Source organism: Thunnus maccoyii, chromosome 23 (assembly GCF_910596095.1).
Source record: "Thunnus maccoyii chromosome 23, fThuMac1.1, whole genome shotgun sequence".
NCBI lineage: Eukaryota > Metazoa > Chordata > Actinopteri > Scombriformes > Scombridae > Thunnus > Thunnus maccoyii.
Genome location: NC_056555.1, coordinates 23,667,302 through 23,686,462, shown reverse-complemented (window position 1 = coordinate 23,686,462; position 19,161 = coordinate 23,667,302). Strand labels below are relative to the sequence as shown.

The 19,161-nt window shown below is 40.7% G+C and overlaps 1 protein-coding gene across 3 annotated transcripts; it reads right to left on the bottom strand.

Moving 5' to 3' along the window:
• Positions 1 to 1,428: 1,428 nt before the first annotated feature.
• Positions 1,429 to 14,358, bottom strand: LOC121890748 (CCR4-NOT transcription complex subunit 2-like). Of its 3 annotated transcripts, none has more exons than XM_042403278.1 (15): positions 14,275 to 14,358; positions 11,606 to 11,737; positions 10,240 to 10,312; positions 9,318 to 9,465; positions 8,906 to 9,115; positions 7,845 to 7,924; positions 7,576 to 7,719; positions 7,341 to 7,471; positions 6,172 to 6,295; positions 5,870 to 6,026; positions 4,335 to 4,396; positions 3,523 to 3,572; positions 3,204 to 3,304; positions 2,976 to 3,120; positions 1,429 to 2,206 (listed from the first exon to the last, which is right to left on the bottom strand). In XM_042403278.1, exons 2-15 carry the CDS (start codon positions 11,723 to 11,725, stop codon positions 2,120 to 2,122), a joined length of 1,632 nt encoding a protein of 543 aa, XP_042259212.1. In that variant the 5' UTR covers positions 11,726 to 11,737; positions 14,275 to 14,358; the 3' UTR covers positions 1,429 to 2,119. The 3 variants fall into 3 exon arrangements, with proteins under 3 accessions (XP_042259212.1, XP_042259214.1, XP_042259213.1); XM_042403280.1 differs by having other exon boundaries at positions 7,594 to 7,719; XM_042403279.1 differs by lacking the exon at positions 14,275 to 14,358 and adding an exon at positions 13,540 to 14,240.
• Between the last annotated feature and the right edge of the window lie 4,803 nt (positions 14,359 to 19,161).

Genomic DNA, 19,161 nt, shown 5'->3' with positions numbered 1-19,161 from the left:
CTTCCTCTCTTGTTGTTGGACCGAGGACAGACTGGACGCTACAGTGACTCACCATCGCCTGCTGAGGTACACAGTGGTATTACAGGACAGGACGGACCAGCGCTAGCTAGCTGGTTGCTAACTTCAGTAGACATCTCTGCAACACAATATGTCTGACATGTTCTTCACATTCTGTTGATAATTTTTGTTAATTTTTGAATGTTTTAAACTAAAATTCAGGCCAACAAATCGTACATAGTGCACCTTTAAAATAGGGACTTTTTTTTTTTGGTTACTTTTGCCTTTTGGTGAACCTTTATGATGATCAGAAAGCCTGATTGGTTTGACTGTTGCCGGGCAGAGAATAAACACTGCCAATAAATGCGGGAGGTAGAAGAGAAAAAAGCAAAAGAACTTAAAAAAAAGGGAGTTAAATATTAAAATGTGAAGAAACAGAGTAGAAATGGATCTTAAACCAAAAAAGAAAAGAAAAGATGAGAAAGCAGACAATGAAAACAGAGAAATCTGTGTGTATGAAGGATACTCTGGCATTTTAAATTCTAGTTACTTTAATCCACAGAGCTGTGATATTCAGGCATCTGTTGTTTCTGTGAATTTTGTTGCTGACATGTAAAGAACATGATTTTCTATTTTCTATATTTTTTCTAATTGTCAACAAATCTCATGTTTCCAAACCAACAAACTGATCTACTATCAAGTATTGTGTTTGTATCTAAAGCCTGATATATTCTTATTTCCTTACATTTTACAATGTAAATCAATTTATTTAAATTAATTTCTAAAATCTATTTAGAGCATCAACCTTCTTCTTTCGTTTCAAGATGCAGAAACTTAATATGTTGATTTCTGTTGATATTCTCATTATACCTGCAGATTTTTTCACTTTTTTTTAAGAATTAAGAGGTTTTGTAAATTTTATTTTAGCCAGAAAATGACAGAACATTTTTCCACAGTGATGATCAAACAGATATGAAATATAAATACATTACGTTGATTGTTTTCTGATTTTTTTTCAAAAATGCAACTAACAAATGCAACATTTCCTTCTGTTTGTTTGCTAAAAACTACGGCGATCAGCTGTTTTAGGAAATTACTGAGCCTTTTTGAAAAATTAAACTATATGTTCATGAAATTTTTTTTTTAAAGATTTACGTTGTTTTTGTTGTCAGGATTTGTTGACAATAAGAAAAGATATGTATATAACATCAGTCTGATCCTTTACGAGGTAAATAACAAGCCAACTGTGAAAAACAGTAACGGTTCATTAAAAACGCCAAACACGTCCCAGTCAGTGACGTTTCTCAGCTTGTATCTGTCTATAATTAATAAGCTGCTGTTTATGCCTGATAAATTAGGTCAAAAACCGAAAAGTTGAGCCTTTAAAATGCTTCATGTATCACCACATAACATAAACAAACCAAAAAAAGATATTTTTTCTTCTTTTATTAAGAAATAGTGCTACAATGTACATTGCATTTCCTCTCCTGACTGTCGACTGTCTTCTGATGTGTGTGTGTGTGTGTGTGTGTGTGTGTGTGTGATCTGTAATGCTGAAAACCTGGTAAAAATAGACAAAAAATGATAAATATTTTCAGTTCCTGCCAAAAATGCCAGAGAGGCGTGACACAGTGTGAAATAATTATCCATCCTGACAGGTGATTGAATCCTGTGTTAAAATCTGGTTCTTCTTAAAAGCTTTACTAGACAAAAATAGTCGATTCTTAAGACTGAATAGAAACATGAATCACTCGATCAGATGGACAGTTATTTACAGTGCTGAGTCTCTGTGTTGTACTGTGCTGTCTGTTGACATTAAGTCTGTGCTCCACATAACAGATCAACCAAACCAAACTCATGGAGGAGGGGTGGGAAATAAAAATTTAAAAAAAAAAAAAAAAAAGGAGAGAATGAGGTAAAGAAAAACAAAATCAGAAAAGTTAAAATGATAAAGTCTATTCAGAAAGGTGTTTGGGGGGGGGGGGGGGGGGGCGGCCAGGAGTCCAAAAAGTCCTTATTGGCCAGCTTCACTTTGAGTGTGTGGAGGTGGAAAAACCTAGAGGGGTGATGACTGATGAGCCAGGAGGGCCAATGGCAGGCAGGCAGGAGGAGGGAGAGCCAATCAGAAGGCCTGCTGGGCAGGATTGTAGTTGAAGGTGGAGGGAACGTGAGGTCGCTCTTCTAGTTTGTCATACTCAAGATGAAACTCCTAAAAACAAACCAAAAAAACAGATAAGAGAGTTTTACTTCTGCGTCTGTATAAATTTATGAAGTAGAGCTGCGACGTCGGCGACTATCTCCATGGTTACTTACTCCTTTTATTCATTTTTTATTCATCCATTATAGACTTTTCCAGACGTCGCCTTCCACTTTTAGACATTTTAATGGGCATTTTTTTAGTATTTTCTGACATTTTACAGACATTAATCCAGAAAATAATTGGCAGATTACTCGATATTCAAAAACAAATCGTTAGTTGCAGCCTTAATTTTAAGATTGTTAAATTAAGATCATTGTTTTGAGAGATTATTTTTAAAAATACAGCTTTAAGTTGTAGTTTGAATCGTCTAAACGATAATTTAAGACATTCTACTAGTAAAAAAAAGACTAAAAGATACAACTACGGTTGCCCTAAAGTTGTATAGAGCCCCTAACTGAATAAGTAATTAGTCAATTACAATCATAATATATGTTTTTTAATGAAACTGCTGTTTATTGTATTGGTGGTGTGTTGTCTTCTTCAGGTATGATGAGTCATTTTCAGTGATAATAAAATGCATGAAAGATCTTTAATGAAAATGATCACACAAACTCTCTTACATCACAATGTTTTTGATGAATTACAAGTTAAGCTGATCACCTGGACAAAATAAGAAAAACAATAACAAAAGACGGTTAAGGGAGATTTGACGTCATCCTGCGTTAAACTCAGCTGTATCTCAGGAACAGGTGTGAAATATGTGTGTGTGTATGATCACCTTGGCAACCTTTCTCCAGTTGAGGCAGTCGAAGAAGTAGTAGGTCCCTCTCTCGTAGGCGTTGGTCTTCAGCGTGGGCTCCATACCTGGAGCCCGGGTGATCCAAACCCGCTCCTCTTTATGGTACCGCCAGTCCCTGTTAAAGCTGGAACGCCGACAGACAAACCTGTAAGTGACGTCACTTCTTCTTCGACCGCATGAATATAAACATTCACAGCGTTCACTTACAGTTCTACTGCAGCCAGGAGTTGTAGTAGGTCTCCTCCGTTCATATAGTAGAGATAAAACAGCAGATCTTCACCATACCGAGACAACTTAATAGCTGCTAACTGGAGACATGAGAGTGTGGATTTAAAGGTTAAAGTGAGACATTTATCACTTCATTCAATCACAATCGTGGACGGATATAAGACAATATTTCTAGCACAGAAGAAAGTAGTAAAATAAGATGCTCAGACATAAAGGCGGACTGAATTATTCTACAGTTCCTTTTCCTCTAACGAGATCAAATAAAAAGGATCCTTCTCATGTTTTCTGGCGGACATACCTTGTCCCTTATGTGGATGTTGGTTAAATACTCTGAGGGGACGTGGAAGTCTGCAGGAAGAGAAGCAAAAAGAAAAACACTGTCAAGTCTCTGTGTGAACTTGTTTTAATCTTGCAGTTTATCTAGAAGGTGTTGATGAAGGAAATGATTCAAATAAAAAAAAAGTTGGAGGAGAAACAGTTATAGAATCTAAACTGATCAAATCCTTTGCTTTTTAAATGCACCTTATATTGACTTTTTGAAAAAGCTTAAATGTTATTTAAGATACAGATATTTATGTTTAAGTTCTCTTGAGTCTTGAGTGTCAAAACTTCAAGATGCTTTAATTCGATTTAACTGGTTGGAGGCAGAAAAACTCCAAAACCGACAGACAAACAGTTCAAATGCTGAAATTAAAGCCACAACTAACAATTATCTCCATTATCGATTAATCTAATAATTGTTTTGTCTATGAAATGTTCAAAAATAGTGAAAACTGATGTCCACAGAGCCTGGAGCCGACGGTGACGTCAAGATATTCAACTTGTCATGTTGTTCATGACAAAGAAAAACAGTAAATCCTCACATTTAAGAAGCTGGAAGCAGAGAACGTTTGACATTTATTCTTGGAATAATTAACGTTCTGTCCATCTTCTACTCAGTTATAGTTGCAGCTCGATCTTCTTCGTCTTTTTTTGCGTTCTCGCTCACATCTGTGAACAAACCGAGCTCCTTTTTGTCTACGAGTCACTGAAGTTGTGTTTGTCTCCGCCTGATGAACGTGAGTCCAACATTCACTCCATAAATATACAACGTTTAAGCGTCAAACTCACCTATGTCCTGCGGTCGACACGGAGCTGACGCCCAGGGAGACGCAAACTTAGGATAGAGATTCCTGCAGAAGCAGAAGTGAGTTTCGTTATTATGATGCAATGAAAAGACAATAATCAATAAAACTGAATCATCAGAGGAGAGGTCACATGGGCCAAAATACTATTAAAATTACATGTGAACTGATATTAGACAGGATATTATAAACCATACTGATGACTAACAGTAAAATAGTTTAACAGTAGTTTAGTTCTTCACTGACTGAGTTAACTGACAGGACGAGTCGCTGCTCGGCTCTGAATGTCTGTAAATCCTGATTAAGGTTCGGACAGTTAGCTGCTGGTCAGTAATCCACTTATCCAGGTTGGGATGGAAGGATGTGCTCAGTAAACTAGATTATTTATTGATTAAAAAGACTCTGTTGTCTCTTTTTGAACAGCAAAAAATATGCAACCTTTACTTTTAAAAAAATAAAAACAGCCAAGTGTCGACTTTATGGTTCAGTTAAAACACAAAATACAAGTTGATGCAGCTGATAAAACCTAAAAAATGAGAAGACTGCAAACAGATTCGATGCTCTCGTTGATTTTGTGGATTGTCATAGAAGAACAAGCAGAGATGTCATTAATGACATGAGTCACGGCTGCATTTTATTTACATGTACATGTTAGTGTGTGTGTGTGTGTGTGTGTGTGTGTGTGTGTGTGTGGGCTCACTGGGACTTGTTGTTACTCCTGTGTGTTTCCTGCTTTGATTCTAGATTCAGTCAGAAGTGTCACATCACAGCGGGATTAAACTTTTAGAGACTTAAAGCTTGAGTTACATAACACACGACAACGAACATCATCTGTGGTTGTTTTTGCTCTGACAGTAACGCAGCTTTGGCCTGAACGGCTGCCTGGAAGGAACAAACAACCGGAGCTGTTTAAAAAAACGCTCATTTCAACATCCGTCCGTATTTTATTCAACCAACAGTCCAAAACTTTACTGTAATTTATCATCTAAGAAAAGCATCATATTCTCATAAATTATGAGCCTCGAACCAGCAAATGTTTGGCATGTTTGCATCAAAAATGACAAACGATTTGTTCGTTTATCAAAATGTTTGCAGATTAATTTTCTGTCGATCAACCGATAAATCGATGTGGCTGCACAGATAACACATTAATAAATCTACAACACAACTTCATGATCTGGATTAAAAAAATGTGTAGCAGCAGCGGTGGAGCAACATTTAGTCTGCTGCATATCCTGAAGTTACTTTACTTTTTTCAAAACACCTTTCCCAGAATCCTCACGTCTTGTTTTGTCCCAAAGATTTTCAGTTTACTGTCAGTGAAGAACAGAAATAGTCATTTGAGAGGCTGGAACCAGATTATTTTTCTTTAAAAATGACTAAAAACAATTAATTATCAAAATATTTGGCGATTAATTTTCTGTCGACTCATTGTACTACTTGTTGGCTCAGTTATAAAGCAGCCAGTGTGTGTGTGTGTGTGTGTGTGTGTGTGTGTGTGTGTGTGTGTGTTCGTCGTACTCAGGTGAGTTGAGGTTCAGGCCGAGCGTGGTGAGGTCAGAGCCCAGTGCCAGGTGGACCATGCCGGGATCCGTCTCCGCTGCCCGGATGAACGTCAGCAGGCCGATCATTCCGAACTGGTCCGTCACCATGCCGACCGGGATGTTGGTCACACGCCCTGGCGCGCACGCACACACACATTAAGACGAGTTAGTCTGTCACTGACACCCCGACTTCATCGTTTCCGTGTGTGTGGATGAGTGTGTGTATGTGTGTGTGTGTGTGTGTGTGTGTGTGTGTGTGTGTGTGTGTGTGTGTCTCACCGTCAGGAAGCACCTGAATCCCTTTCTTCTGCTGGTTGTTGTTGCTCGGCGCCACGGAGCTCTTATCGCCGGGGAACTTAGGACCATCTGAGTTAGAGGCGGGCTTTCCTGATGAGTTCAGATTCTGATTGGACGAAAAAACAAAACAATTTAAAAAAAAAAACAGTAGAAAGTTAAGCAAGAAAAGGACACCATGATGAAAAATAGCACATGAAGTAACAGCAGAAGAGGAGTTAAAGATCTGGTATTACGGCCTTTTTTGACTCCTTTTTATAAATGTGAGTGTTTTTAAACATATCTGTGACATTTTATTTAACAAAAGTTAAAGTTAGATGTCTCTAAATCCATCTTTCCTTACAGCCCAGACTCCTCTCTGTCCTCCAACAGGATGTTTCTGAAGATATTTACATAAAATCTGCATTTTTGATGAGCAGCTACTCTGATTGGCTGGAGGTGTGGCCCGACTTTCACCCCTAGCCAATCAGAATAGGACCTAATGAATACCTGCAGTAATGTCTGCAGCTGGAGATGTTAGACAGTATCTAGTGGAGTCTGATCCTGAATCCTGTTGTTTTCAAACGTAGCTGGAGGTTGCTAGCTTAGCTTTAGCACAGATACATTATTCCTTTAGCTGAGTAACAGAAAGAAACCGTGTTTTAAAACTTCATCCAAAGATTGAAGATGAAAAAGTAGAAAATCCTGCAGCTGAGTCTCGTTAAGCAGACAGTCGGCTGCAAAACGTGTCGAACACACGACCACTCGCCGATAACGGAGGGAAGACTGTCTCCAAAAATGAATTTCAGCCGTTCCTGATGTAAATTTCCATCCTCTGGAAGGCTGTAAAGACTTTTCAGCTGCTGAACAACCGGCAACACTTCCAGCGTGCTGCTTCGCTCGTCATCCGGCCGGAATACAAACTGCGACTACAGAAGTTACGACGGCGGCGGCAGTGAGCTCACGCTAAAACTTCCTGCACATTTGATTTGACTTTCTGGTGTGACGTCGTAACGAGTACCGCCTCAACAATCGCTCGCTCTGGAGCCACGAGGTTCACATTTTCATATTAAGTTAAAAAGACAGAGGAGATAGACTTGAGTAGGCTCCACCATGCCAGCCCTTTACGGATCAAAAACATAGAAATACAGACGTGGAGAAGCAGGAAATCTAACCGGTTTGCTGTCTTCGCTGGTGCTGGTGGGGTCTTTTGTTTGGTAGTTTGGCCCAGGGAGAGCTGGGAAATCTTCGTTATGGATGGAGAAGTCCTGCGACTGCTCACTGGACGGCTTTGTTACCATGCCAACTGGAAAAAAAGGAGGTGAAAGCAGTCAGTGGTGCGCTGAAACTGAAGATTAAAAATTATGTATGTAATGTGAAGTAAAAGGACTTTTATGGTCTCGCACTCACACACACACATACTCGTACCGTACGGCGCCCGGCCGGCCAGCGGGTTCAGCAGCGGGGTGGGGTTCGAGCCTCCGTCCCTTCGACTCCTGTCCGCTAACGCCGGGAAATCAGACAGGTCTAACCCCGTCACATTCTCACTGCCGTCTGGAGACAGAAATGACAGAAAAGTTCAAAATATTTGAAGTTCTACCCAAAAAAAACAACAGATACCAGAGTTGAAACATCGACAGCAAGACGAAACCATTAAAGCCAAACTGGTATCTTCTTACCTGTGCCATTGAAGATGTTGTTGGATAGTGAGTTGTTCATGTTGAAACCTGGATTCCTGTTCACCCCAAACCCTGACATACTGACACACACAAAACAGACAGATGGATTATTCTCAGAGCTGCAATCCTAAAAAAAAAATAATACAGAACTGAAATCACAAGAGATTAAACTCGTTTAAGATCGATAACAGTGCCTTAAAACTATTATTATTTAAAATATTTCAAACTTTTCACAACTATTTCAACTACCCATGATGGTTTAGGACCATCACGACTTATTATCAGAGTTTAGACCATCTTTTCTATCCGTTACTGAGATCTGAGCGACATCACTACAACAAGAAGATACGAGCGGTCCATCACACCGGTCAGGAAAACTGTGCACACAACTTCGGTTAAGTGTTGCAGGTGAAAGTTGGAGCTGTAAACTGTGATGGATGTTTACAACAGATACTTTGTGTCATGTTTTTAACCGGTCACCTTCCGGTTCCAGGAAGTACAGAACCAGAGGAACAAATCTCAATTTCCTGAAGAATCGTAAAAATTAGGCAAATTAGACCAATGACGGACTAAAAAGAAATTCTGAAGAGGAAAAAAAACGAGTCGTCCTGTTCTTTATATTTACTGTGGCGTGACTCTGAGTGTTTTGATGGTTCTCTCAAGCCTAACTTTATTTTTAACCTTCATAAACAACAAGAAATGTCTTCTGATCGACATCTGAGTACTTCCTCGTATTATGAATGTGGTGGTGCGCGAGTTGAAGCAGCCGTGGTGTCCGCGGCGTTTGACCAATCAGCGACAGCCGACCCTGCGAACCTCATACAGGAGCTAAATTTAGTCCCTTGAAACGCAGGTTCTCAAGATGTTCTTGGTTCGTTGGTTTAGTGATGTGTTCCCAGCTCTCAGCTATTAACTTGGTGAGGATAATGTCGTTATTGATGAGTTGTGATGAAGTGGAATCATCCTTTAAGAGAACGACCTCAGACGGCCGATCACACAATCCGAGTGTGATTCATGAAAGGTCGAAGCAGCATTGAGGTGTGTGTGTGTGTGTGTGTTACCTGTTGATAGTGAAAGGCTGCCGTGATTGCTGCTGCTTGGGCATGCCGATGATGCTGGGTGATGACCGGCTGGGACTCCCCATGCTGCCACTCCTCCCTCCTCCACCTCCCCTCTCTCCCCCTCCTCCCATCCCGATCGGCTGCCCCGTCGGACCCCCCACCTGCTGGCTGTGGTTCAGCACGCTCCTGCTACTCATAGGCAGAATACCCCTGGAGAGAGAGAGAGAGACAAAGAGAGAGACTTTAAGACTGAAGCCACAAGCAGTGAAGACGACGAGATTTCCAGCTGGAATTAACCCGTTTTAACAGCATTCTGATTTAATAAATTAGTTTAAATGTTTTCCAGACCCGTAAATGCACTGCCAGAGAGAGAGAGTGTGTGTGTGTGTGTGTGTGTGTGTGTGTGTTGTACCTGCTAGGCGAGGGAGGTGTGTGCATTGTGCCAGCGTTGGGTGTACTGGCATGACTGGGGAGCTGGCTGGCAGATTGGTTCAGTCCACTTCGACTTAACTGAGGTGCTGCACTGCTGTTCATACCACGCATGGGAAATCCCAAAGCACCTGCACACAGAGAGAGAGAGAGAGAGAGAGAGAGAGAGAGAGAGAGAGAGAGAGAGAGAGAGAGAGAGAGAGAGAGAGAGAGAATGCCTTTTATTATATTGTATTTAATATGACTGTTTATATTTACATACTATTGTATAATTATTAATCATCTGTCAATGTTTATAACTTTCTGTACTGCTTTGGCAATATAGGTTCCTGATCTGTCATGCCAATAAAGCTTATTTGAATTTGAGAGAGAGAGAGAGAGAGAGAGAGACAGAGAGAGAGAGACAGACAGAGAGAGAGAGATAGAGAGAGAGACAGAGAGAGAAAGAGAGGGAGAGAGGAAACAACAAAGTGTTTATTCTCATCAAACTAACACCTCGTCTACATCGTTCATGTACTGTAACTTCATCTCAAAGTGTCTTTTTAAACTTTCACGCTTTATTAAAATAATAAACAGTAATGTAGTGTTGCAACTAACAATTATTTTGATTATGAAATAATCCGCCAGTTATTTTCTTGATGAATCGTTTGGAAAATAAATCATCAGAAAACAGTAAAAATTCTCCATCACAACATGCTGGAGAGCAAGGTGATGTCATTAAATGTCCCTGATTCGTCTGATCAACAGTCCACAAAATATTCAATTTACCATCATGTGAGACTGAGAGAAGCAGCAGATTCTTACATTTAAGAATCCAAAAACGACTTCACAGTTAATCGGTTATCAAAATAGTTGTCGATTAATTTTCCTGCTTAATTCGATCTTTGCGTGTGTGTTCGTCTTACTCTGCGGGCCATATAAGCTGGCTCCTAGCTGTGACAGCTGACCCGTTGAGGACGCAGAGGAAGACGCCAGCATCTGTAGACAGAAGAGACACAAACACATCAGTTAACCTCGTTGCTCTACAGCTGGATGACGTCAAACGATGTAACAATATACATCTCCTGACGACGTTAACTGAGCGCCACACACACACACACACACACACACACACAGAGCAGACAGAATGAAACAGACTTCATGTTGTACTTTAATCGAGTCGACTACGACTGCTCGCTGTCGTAAGTGCAACTAAATCCTGCAGTAAGAAAGACGGTACGAGCACTTTATCAAACAACCGTTAAACAAGCAGAACATGAGCTTCCAGCAGGCGACTCCGCTCTCATCCACAGCCGCTATACGGAGCTCGTTATGCTAATAGAGAACTGTTACTAACAGGATCACAGCGGACGTAACGATTGAGTCTAATTAGCTAAGAATGAGTTGGATTCTTGTAGACTTGAGGTCGACACCAGCCTGCCCCTCCTCTCTACCAGCAGCAGAGGAAGGACAAAACATAAAGAAACCATAACTACAGGAAAACAACCTCACTGCTGTACGTATGATGTATATTATGAATAAATCACCAAAATTATGAGGAAAAAAATGAGTTATTTTCATTTTTTGGCTGCCGGAGCAGTGAAAATACATAAGAGGTCAGTAAAACTCTGATCTACTGGCTAAGTGGTCCACCGGGGAAAAAATGTTATGTTGGATAAATGTAATTAAGAAGGTACTTAAAGACAAAATAAATAAGTCTGACAAAAATATGACCCTCTCTGAGATTAACGTCCGTCTACACTAAAGCTGAAAATCTTCAACACTCGTGCCGATGCGATACGTTTCTAAGTTCTGGTTCTGATACCAACAAGATATATAAACATATTTTTCTACAAAACACTTTGTAACAAGCCAAAAATCTCAGATGTTAAATGTTGTCTAAACACAAGCTGCTAAACAATAACTTTATCTAAATTCAATAGTCTGAAATTGTCAAAATTTTCAGTTGAATCACTAACAAGCTGATCAAAGAATAAGAAAACACAATTATGAAACTAACCGGACATGTAGTGCCGCTTTCAGTGCTTCAATAATCAGTGTTATGGACATATTTCAGTTGATATTGTAAAAGTATTGATACAAGTCTACACCCTCTATTATTATATTACATAATCACACTTTCTCTTCCTTCTTTAGTATATGTAATCCCAGCAGATCTAGAGTTACACTAACATTAAAATATTCAACTTTAACAGCTCTTCTAAGTCTTTATACTTTTTGAAATGATCTTACAGAAGACTTTAGGATGTTTAGGATGTTCTGTGAGCTTACATCTTTGTCAGGGCGGTGTGGAGGGAACATGGACTGTTGGCTGTAGTAGAGGCTGGAGTCATCCGCATAGTCGCTCTCTACCCCTCCCTCCATAAACTTCTTCCGGTTAGCACCAAACATGCCGCGTGTCACCTGTGAAACCAGACAAGACAGGAAAACGGTCAGAACTGAAGAGACTTGATGGTCGAACAGCATCTGAACCACTCTTTAAGGAGAGACTGTATGATGCGTTTTATACATCGATGTGTATGGAACTAGTCTCAGTAGAGACTGTAACTGTGGTGTCTTAGATCAGGTCAGCAATGATTAGTAGATTAACCCGAAAGCTGATCGACAGATAACAACTACTGTATTTTTGATTGATTAACGGTGAGAATAATGTTTATATCAACACCACAAACCAAAAATTCTTAGTCTTCAATGATAGTGAACTGAATTACTTTGGTTTTGAATAGTTTGGCAGACAAACAAGCAACCTGATAACAAACCTGAGCTCTGGGAATCTGTGATGTTGCTATTTTCTGACATCTCATACACTAAACAATAAATCAATTAGACTGTCAGATTAATCAATACTGACAGTGATAATTAGTTGCAGCCCGACACTACAGAGATGTGTTGTAAATGGTTATACAATTTGTTGAATTTGCTGCAAAATGCATGAACTGTAATTCACTTTAAAATTATGAATGAGTGCATAGAAATCTAAGAGTCACAGACACGGACCTGAATTTAAAGTAATTTCCGGTGAACTGTCACAAACTAACGGAACTATATGTTACCAACAACTAACAGAGGGATTTCAGGAAATGCTGATTATCATGATAATACCGTTTACTGTGATAATTATGGCATGAAATTAGATATCAGCACTTCCCTTATTACTACAACGCCAGCAGACGGGTTGAATCCTGGTAATAGTCGTTGTGAGTCTATCAACAACATATATGACAGGCGGTGTGTCAGGAAGGCCCGTAGGATTATTAAAGACATCAGACACCCCAACCATGGACTCTTTCAGCTGCTACTGTCTGGCAAGCTGTATCGCAGGCTTATGAACAACGGACACTGATGGCCTGAAGCCTGCCTGATGTCACACACACACGTAAGCACACATATATGTACATACACATATAGATATTCATATATATTTTAGGTAGAACATCCACACTTCACTTTATATACAGTCATTCTTGTTGTTTATACTTTTATCTGTTAGTTTTAAATATTTATTTTTTTCCTTATTGCATTGTGGATAAGCTGAAACCTAATATTTTTACTCTCTTATACTTGCGTAATGAGATGTAACAATAAAGAAACCTGAAACAGATTTCCACGGAGAATCTGAGAAAAAAAAACGAACTCTAGTAAGTTAAGTGTATTGTTAAGCCCTGGATATATGTAACCAGGTAAACGTCTTATTGAGATTAAAATCTCTTTTACAAGAGTGATGATCAAGAGAGCAGCATAAACATTGTTACAACAATAAACACAAACATTACAAGCAGATGAACACAACTGTCACAAACTACAAACGAGTGAACACAATATCCAGTTAACATACAACAGTTTTATCAAACGATTTCAGCGATAATTTGGGAGCAATCACATGAAACAATAGTACTATTTTCTGGACATTTTAAAATTGACTTGAATTCCCCCGTAGTAATCAGCTTTCGTCAGGCAGAGTAAACGGCTAGCAGCCAGCTATAAAATGTTTAAACCATGATGAAAAGCTGCTAGTCTGTAGTTTGTCTGTCATCCCTGATAAACATGAGGCGATGTAAACACAGAGATCCACAGGAATCTCTCAGAAATATTTTTGTTTACTAGAGCAACTTAGGTTAGCCGACTGCCGACGGTGCAACAGCGCCAAACAATGTGAAAAACTGTGAGCTTACACGGTTAAAATATTATATAAAAGTGTGTATTACCGGTGTGTTTCTGGTGGGAAGGCTCCGTGTGTCGCCAGCCGAGTGCTTTTTAAGCTTCCCTGTTCTTGTTTAGGAGCTAACGACGTTAAGAGCTGCAGCACTGTCGCAAAAGGCTAATGCTAGCCACGAAGCTAATGCTAATGACTATGACTAATTCTAACATAAAACATCCCGTTAGGGTGTTCAAACCCAAATAAACCGACTTACGGTGCCTAGTGTTCACTTTGTAAAGTCTCAACACATATAACAGTTGGTGTTACTTTGTTAGCTGCTCATACATTGAGTCCGTAGCGGAAGCTAACAGCTAAATGCTAACAGCTAGTTCTATTCGAATACACGGGAGCGTTAGCATCCAAGCTAACACAACCAAGCGCGCTATTCGGCTAAAAACAACGTTAAAAGCCCTAGCTGGAGCACCTCTGAGCCGGTATAACACGAGTTGGTGAGCCGATGAAATCGGTTAAGATGCAGTTGTGTGAACAGACTGCCCGAGAGGAGAGCGGACCGGCGGGCTGCTGTGTTTGTGTCCCGGTTGGGGCCTCCGTCGGTTAGCTCCCAAAACAACAACAGAAAGCAGCGAAAGCGGACCTCTGGACAAAAATCACAATTATTTCCACTTTCGTTCACAGCCGGATTTCGTGGTTAACTATCATTTATCCGCAGGGCTCTTCACCAGGCGGCTCTAACTGATCATCGCCGAGAAAAGAAAGTAAAGGAATAAAAAAAGGAGCTCACCGCATCAATCTTTCTTCCCCGCTACAATCCAAGATGGCCGACATCATCAGCGATGATGCTGGGAGGCCTTTCCCCTCTGACCCCTGAGCCTCTATCACTCTACTCTACTCTCTACTCTACTGCACTTTACTACTGTACTCTATAATACACTATTCTACTGTAATCTCCTGTACACTACTCTGTTCTACTCTACTATACTGTACTCTACTTTATTCTACACTACTCTGCTTTGCTAAGTTCAATTCTATGGTTTTATTGGCATGAAAGTCACAAGAACAATTTTGCCAAAGCATCAAAGTACAAATTGACCAAATATTTGGACAGTACACAAAGAACAGCAATATTAGCAACAACATATTATTAGATGAAATACAGTATATCAACATCAAAACCATCAAAATGTGTGTGTGTGTGTGTGTGTGTGTGTAACTGTACGCATGTCTGTCTATCTTTCAGAGAACCCATTTCATTTGAAAACCAGCATTGTGATGACATTTCTGTGTTGTGAGGACATTTTGGCCGATCTTCACAACTTCAAAGGGCAATTTGAGGGTTGCCAGGTTTGTGTGTTCTCTGCAAAAGGTGAATCATTGTGATAAAGACTGAAAAAACGGGATATGGGGGATACTCGATTTGACTACCTGACTTCACTGGACAAAACTAACATCACTTGTTATTATATTTAAATTTCAGGCATTGGGTGTTGATAGCTAATTTGTGATTGTTGCTTGGACATATCATTTAATTGAACAACTCTACTGTAGGTGAATATGCCTCCCAAAGTGAATTCAGGTCTCTTTTAAAAAAGAACCAAAGTGTCTCTGACAACTGAGCTTAGCTAATAAAATTGTTCTGGAAACAATCCAAACGACATCCATGAAAAATTCCAGTCAGATTTTAGAAGAGGACGTAGTACTGAGACAGCACTTGTAAAAGTAATAAATGATCTTAGAGTGAGCACAGATAATAAAATATTTCAATCCTTGTTCTTCTTGATCTAAGTGCTGTGTTCGATACTATCTGTGATGAGATACTCCTAAACCAATTTGAAAGTTGAATTGTACTCTCTGGAACCGTGCTGAACTGGTTTAATACTTACCTCACTAGCAGATGCTATTTTGTTAGCCTTGGTGAACATGTTTCAGACAAGCGCAATTTTCTCTTTGGTGTTCCTCAGGGTTCAATTCTTGGTCCACTACTGTTTTCCCTGTGTGCTTCCAATTGGAGAAATTGTTTGCAACCGTCGTGTAAATTTTCATTGTTATGCAGATGACACCCAGTTATATTTATCTGTTGCACCAGATGATAAGGAGGCCCTAAATCCCTTGATACATTGCCTCTCTAGTATTGTACAGTGGATGAGTGGTGACTTCCTTATATTAAATCAAGACAAAACAGAAGTTCTTATAATTGGCACAGATGCACAAAGAGAAGAAATTTTAAGCAGGCTTGGAAATCCGGCTCTACAGATTAAACCAGAAGTAAAAAACTTGGTGTTATCCTTGACTCTGAACTGAATTTTAAAAGTCATATCAGTAATGTTACAAAGATAGCTTTTTATCATTTAAGGAACATTGCAAGAATCAGACCCTACCTTTCTTTGGAAGATGCTAGGACTCATGCCTTTGTATTTTCACGCTATGATTAATGTAAAGTAATGTGATTTATACTGGTTTACCAAAAAAAAAAAAAAAAAAACATTGATCAGCTGCAACTCGTTCAAAATTCAGCAGCAAGACTTTTAACCAAAATTAGGAAAAGGGAACACATTACACCAGTATTGGTGTCATTGCAGTGGCTATGTGTAACGTTGAGGATAGAATTTAAAATTCTTTTATTTGTTTTTACAGCCCAAAATGGTCTAGCACTTTCATATCTTTCAGATTGCTTGGTGGAGTATGTTCCAAACAGTTTGCTTAGGCCGCTTAAAACTGGCGTCCTAAATGTGCCACAAATAAATTGCAAAAAGTACGGTGAAGCAGCTTTTCTTAGTCTGTGCACCGAAGATTTGCAACAGACTCCCACCGCATATTAGACAAGCAACCTCTGATGATAATTTCAAGAAGCAGCTCAAAACTTATTTTTATGGTCTTGCTTTTAATTAATCTAACCTTTATTTGATATTTCTTTTATATTGTTTCATGGTTTTTATATCTTAAAATTGCTTTTACTATTATCAGTTGTTTTTACTACCAATATTGTCTTTTTTAACTCCTTATGATTTTACCTATTTTTATCTTTTTAGGATTTTATTGTTTATTGTTTCTTATTTTTAAATATCTGTCTTTTTGTTTTTAAAAGGTACTATATAAATAAAGTGTATAATGATAATAATAATCATAATAAACTAATTTTTAAATAAGTGGGAGAAATATTAACTATTTAATGCCGTCTCTCCCTTTTTACATGAGTGGATCAGGAGCAGAGTTATTGTGTCATTAAGACACGGACATCATCTATAAGCTAAATAAGCCACAGCTTGTCCAACTGATCGGTTTGTGACTGTCAGGCATCATTTTATTACGAAAATCCAGCAGCAGCCTACAGACAGGTGAGCTCTCGGGTGAGCGCCGATGTCATAGTGAAAGATGTAGCCATGAGTTCAGGAGTTGAATGAAAAATAATACGTGTAGAAGTTTTGGAGATGATTCAAAGATATCAATCAACAAACCGAAAGGACAGAGCTGCAGAATCTCAGGTGAGGTTTGAAAACCTTACAGCAGACAGTTGGTTTAACAGTACTTACAGGTTATTATACTTAAACATTTTGCAGAGTCAGGCTCTTTATGTGTGTGTTCATGTGTGCATATGAAAGAGAAAAGAGAGACAGACAGCAAGTGCACATACAGAACTATTTTGGCCATCCAACAAACATGCTCATACCAAAGATAAACCAAACCTACGCCCTTGGTTATAAACCACCACTGTGTGGCATCTTCTCTTCCACCTCCTCTTAACTCATGTTCCTACATGAGGGGAAAAAATGTTATTCATCTGATGTCACACAGTGTTGGGAAATGCACTGTGTGAACAGCCTATCTGTAGCATAAATAAATAATAGGATTGAAGACCTCCGGAGCCAGCGTCCAGGCAACTCCTGGTGTGGCCTTGTGTCACTGAGCTGTGGCCGTTCATCGATGCAGCATTTTCTGGACCCGGAAGAGAGTCTAGCCACCATTTTGCTGCTTAAAGTGATTTTTTTCAAACCTTGCGCACCAGTGTGCTGCCCAGACAGCAGCAGCTCCTAACAACATCGCCCTGCTCTCTCTGCCATGGCTAAGCAGCCCAGCGTGCTCCGTCCAGAGACAGCGTCAGACATCAGCTATCCTGACCCTCTCCACAGCGACAACAGTGGCTCAGGCTTGGATTATGGTGTGGCAAACAATACTGCAGCAGAAAATGTGGCTCCACATGTCCCAGCTCCCAGTGCAGATCTGACAGGAGCTGCTGGATGGCCCCATCAGCCCCAATGGGCTGTTTGGGCTGCTCCCTCAGAGCACCACCACACACCTTCAAAATGCATCCGAGGAAGCGGACAGAGTGAGAAGACTCAAGACTCCTGCCGCGACTGCCGGGACACATGCTCCAGACAAAGGCGCCCCACAGACAGTGCTGCAGCTGCACCTCGGCCCGCACCTGCACAGCCTCCTCCTCCGCCACAGCGTCCTCCAGCCACGGCTCAACAAGCTCCACGCCGTCCCGCTGCCAGAGGCTGGCGCCCGGCCTGCACTTGGTCCAACCCACCGGTTGAGCCACCTCACAAACAGCTGAGATATATCGACAGGATGCGGGGGAAGTGTGTTTTTCTCCGGAATCTGTCAAACACAACGGCTCTTTTCAGACACACCCATCTGTCACTTAAGAGCAGTTTCCTCTCAAACAGCAACTGTTTGTGCCGAGACACACGTTACCTCTGCTGCACTCTCACACAGTGCATCAGTCGCTGAGGCAGTCCTGTCACTCTCTCATGTTTTTATGAGCATCATTTCTCTTCCCAAATGTGCACAACAGCCCGCACACACTCTCCGCCTCTCTGCGCCCACCCTACTTCCCACCAATCGGTGCGAGTTAGTGGAGGTTTCTCGCTATGGCATGAATCAGACTCAGAGTCTGGGTGCGCAGATGCTGACACACTCACTGTCACGCATCCTCCCATGCAGCCCTTTCATCCCTGCCCTCCCATTGGCTGTGTCGAGCGAGCTATCGATTCATACAGCGGCAGTGAGGGTGTTACAATGGCTGTCAGGAATGTCCACAGAGGCTCCACAAACGTTTGCACGCCTGCTTTCAGAGCGCTGCTCAGCGTGGCAAAGTCTGCTTTCCATGAACAAATGGATGGAAAGATTAATTCTCTCTCCATTCAACGGGGTGTTGGAGACTTTCATGTCATCTCAGACGGAGATAGCTGCTCTGATGGCAGAATCGTCGGAGCTCCTGGAAAAGGGAGCTATTTCCTGAGTCTCCCCAGGCGAGGAGAGCAAGGGTGGAATGAGACCGATTCTCGACCCATCTCTCTTCAACGAATCCATAATGAAGAGGCCGTTTCATGTTAACCATAAAACGTGCTGGAATGTGTGCATCCTGGTGATTGGTTCACATCCATCGACCTAAAAGATGCTTATTTTCATGTGCCCGTCATCTCCAGGCACAAGAAGCACGTCATGGTTCCTGACAATGATACAGCTGCTATCAGGGAAACCATGGCAACTCCCATGGCACAGGGACGCACTCTCGCAGCTGGACGGTGCAATCCTACAATTCCTGTTGATAAGCCAGTTATGGGTCTGGCCCCTGAACGGGAGCTCCTAGAGAAATTAGGTTTGGTGTGTGGAAAGGGGCTCTGGCTCTACCGATGGTTAAAACTTATGCTGCAGCCATTTCATCCTG

Coding starts and splice junctions, on each gene's coding strand:
- LOC121890748 (XM_042403278.1), bottom strand. CDS start 11,725: ATGTTTGGTGCTAACCGGAAGAAGTTTATGGAGGGAGGGGTAGAGAGC. Junction 9,466..10,239: donor CAGCTTATATGGCCCGCAGA/GTAAGACGAACA, acceptor CTCTGTGTGCAG/GTGCTTTGGGATTTCCCATG. Junction 4,397..5,869: donor CTGAACCTCAACTCACCTGA/GTACGACGAACA, acceptor CTGCTTCTGCAG/GAATCTCTATCCTAAGTTTG.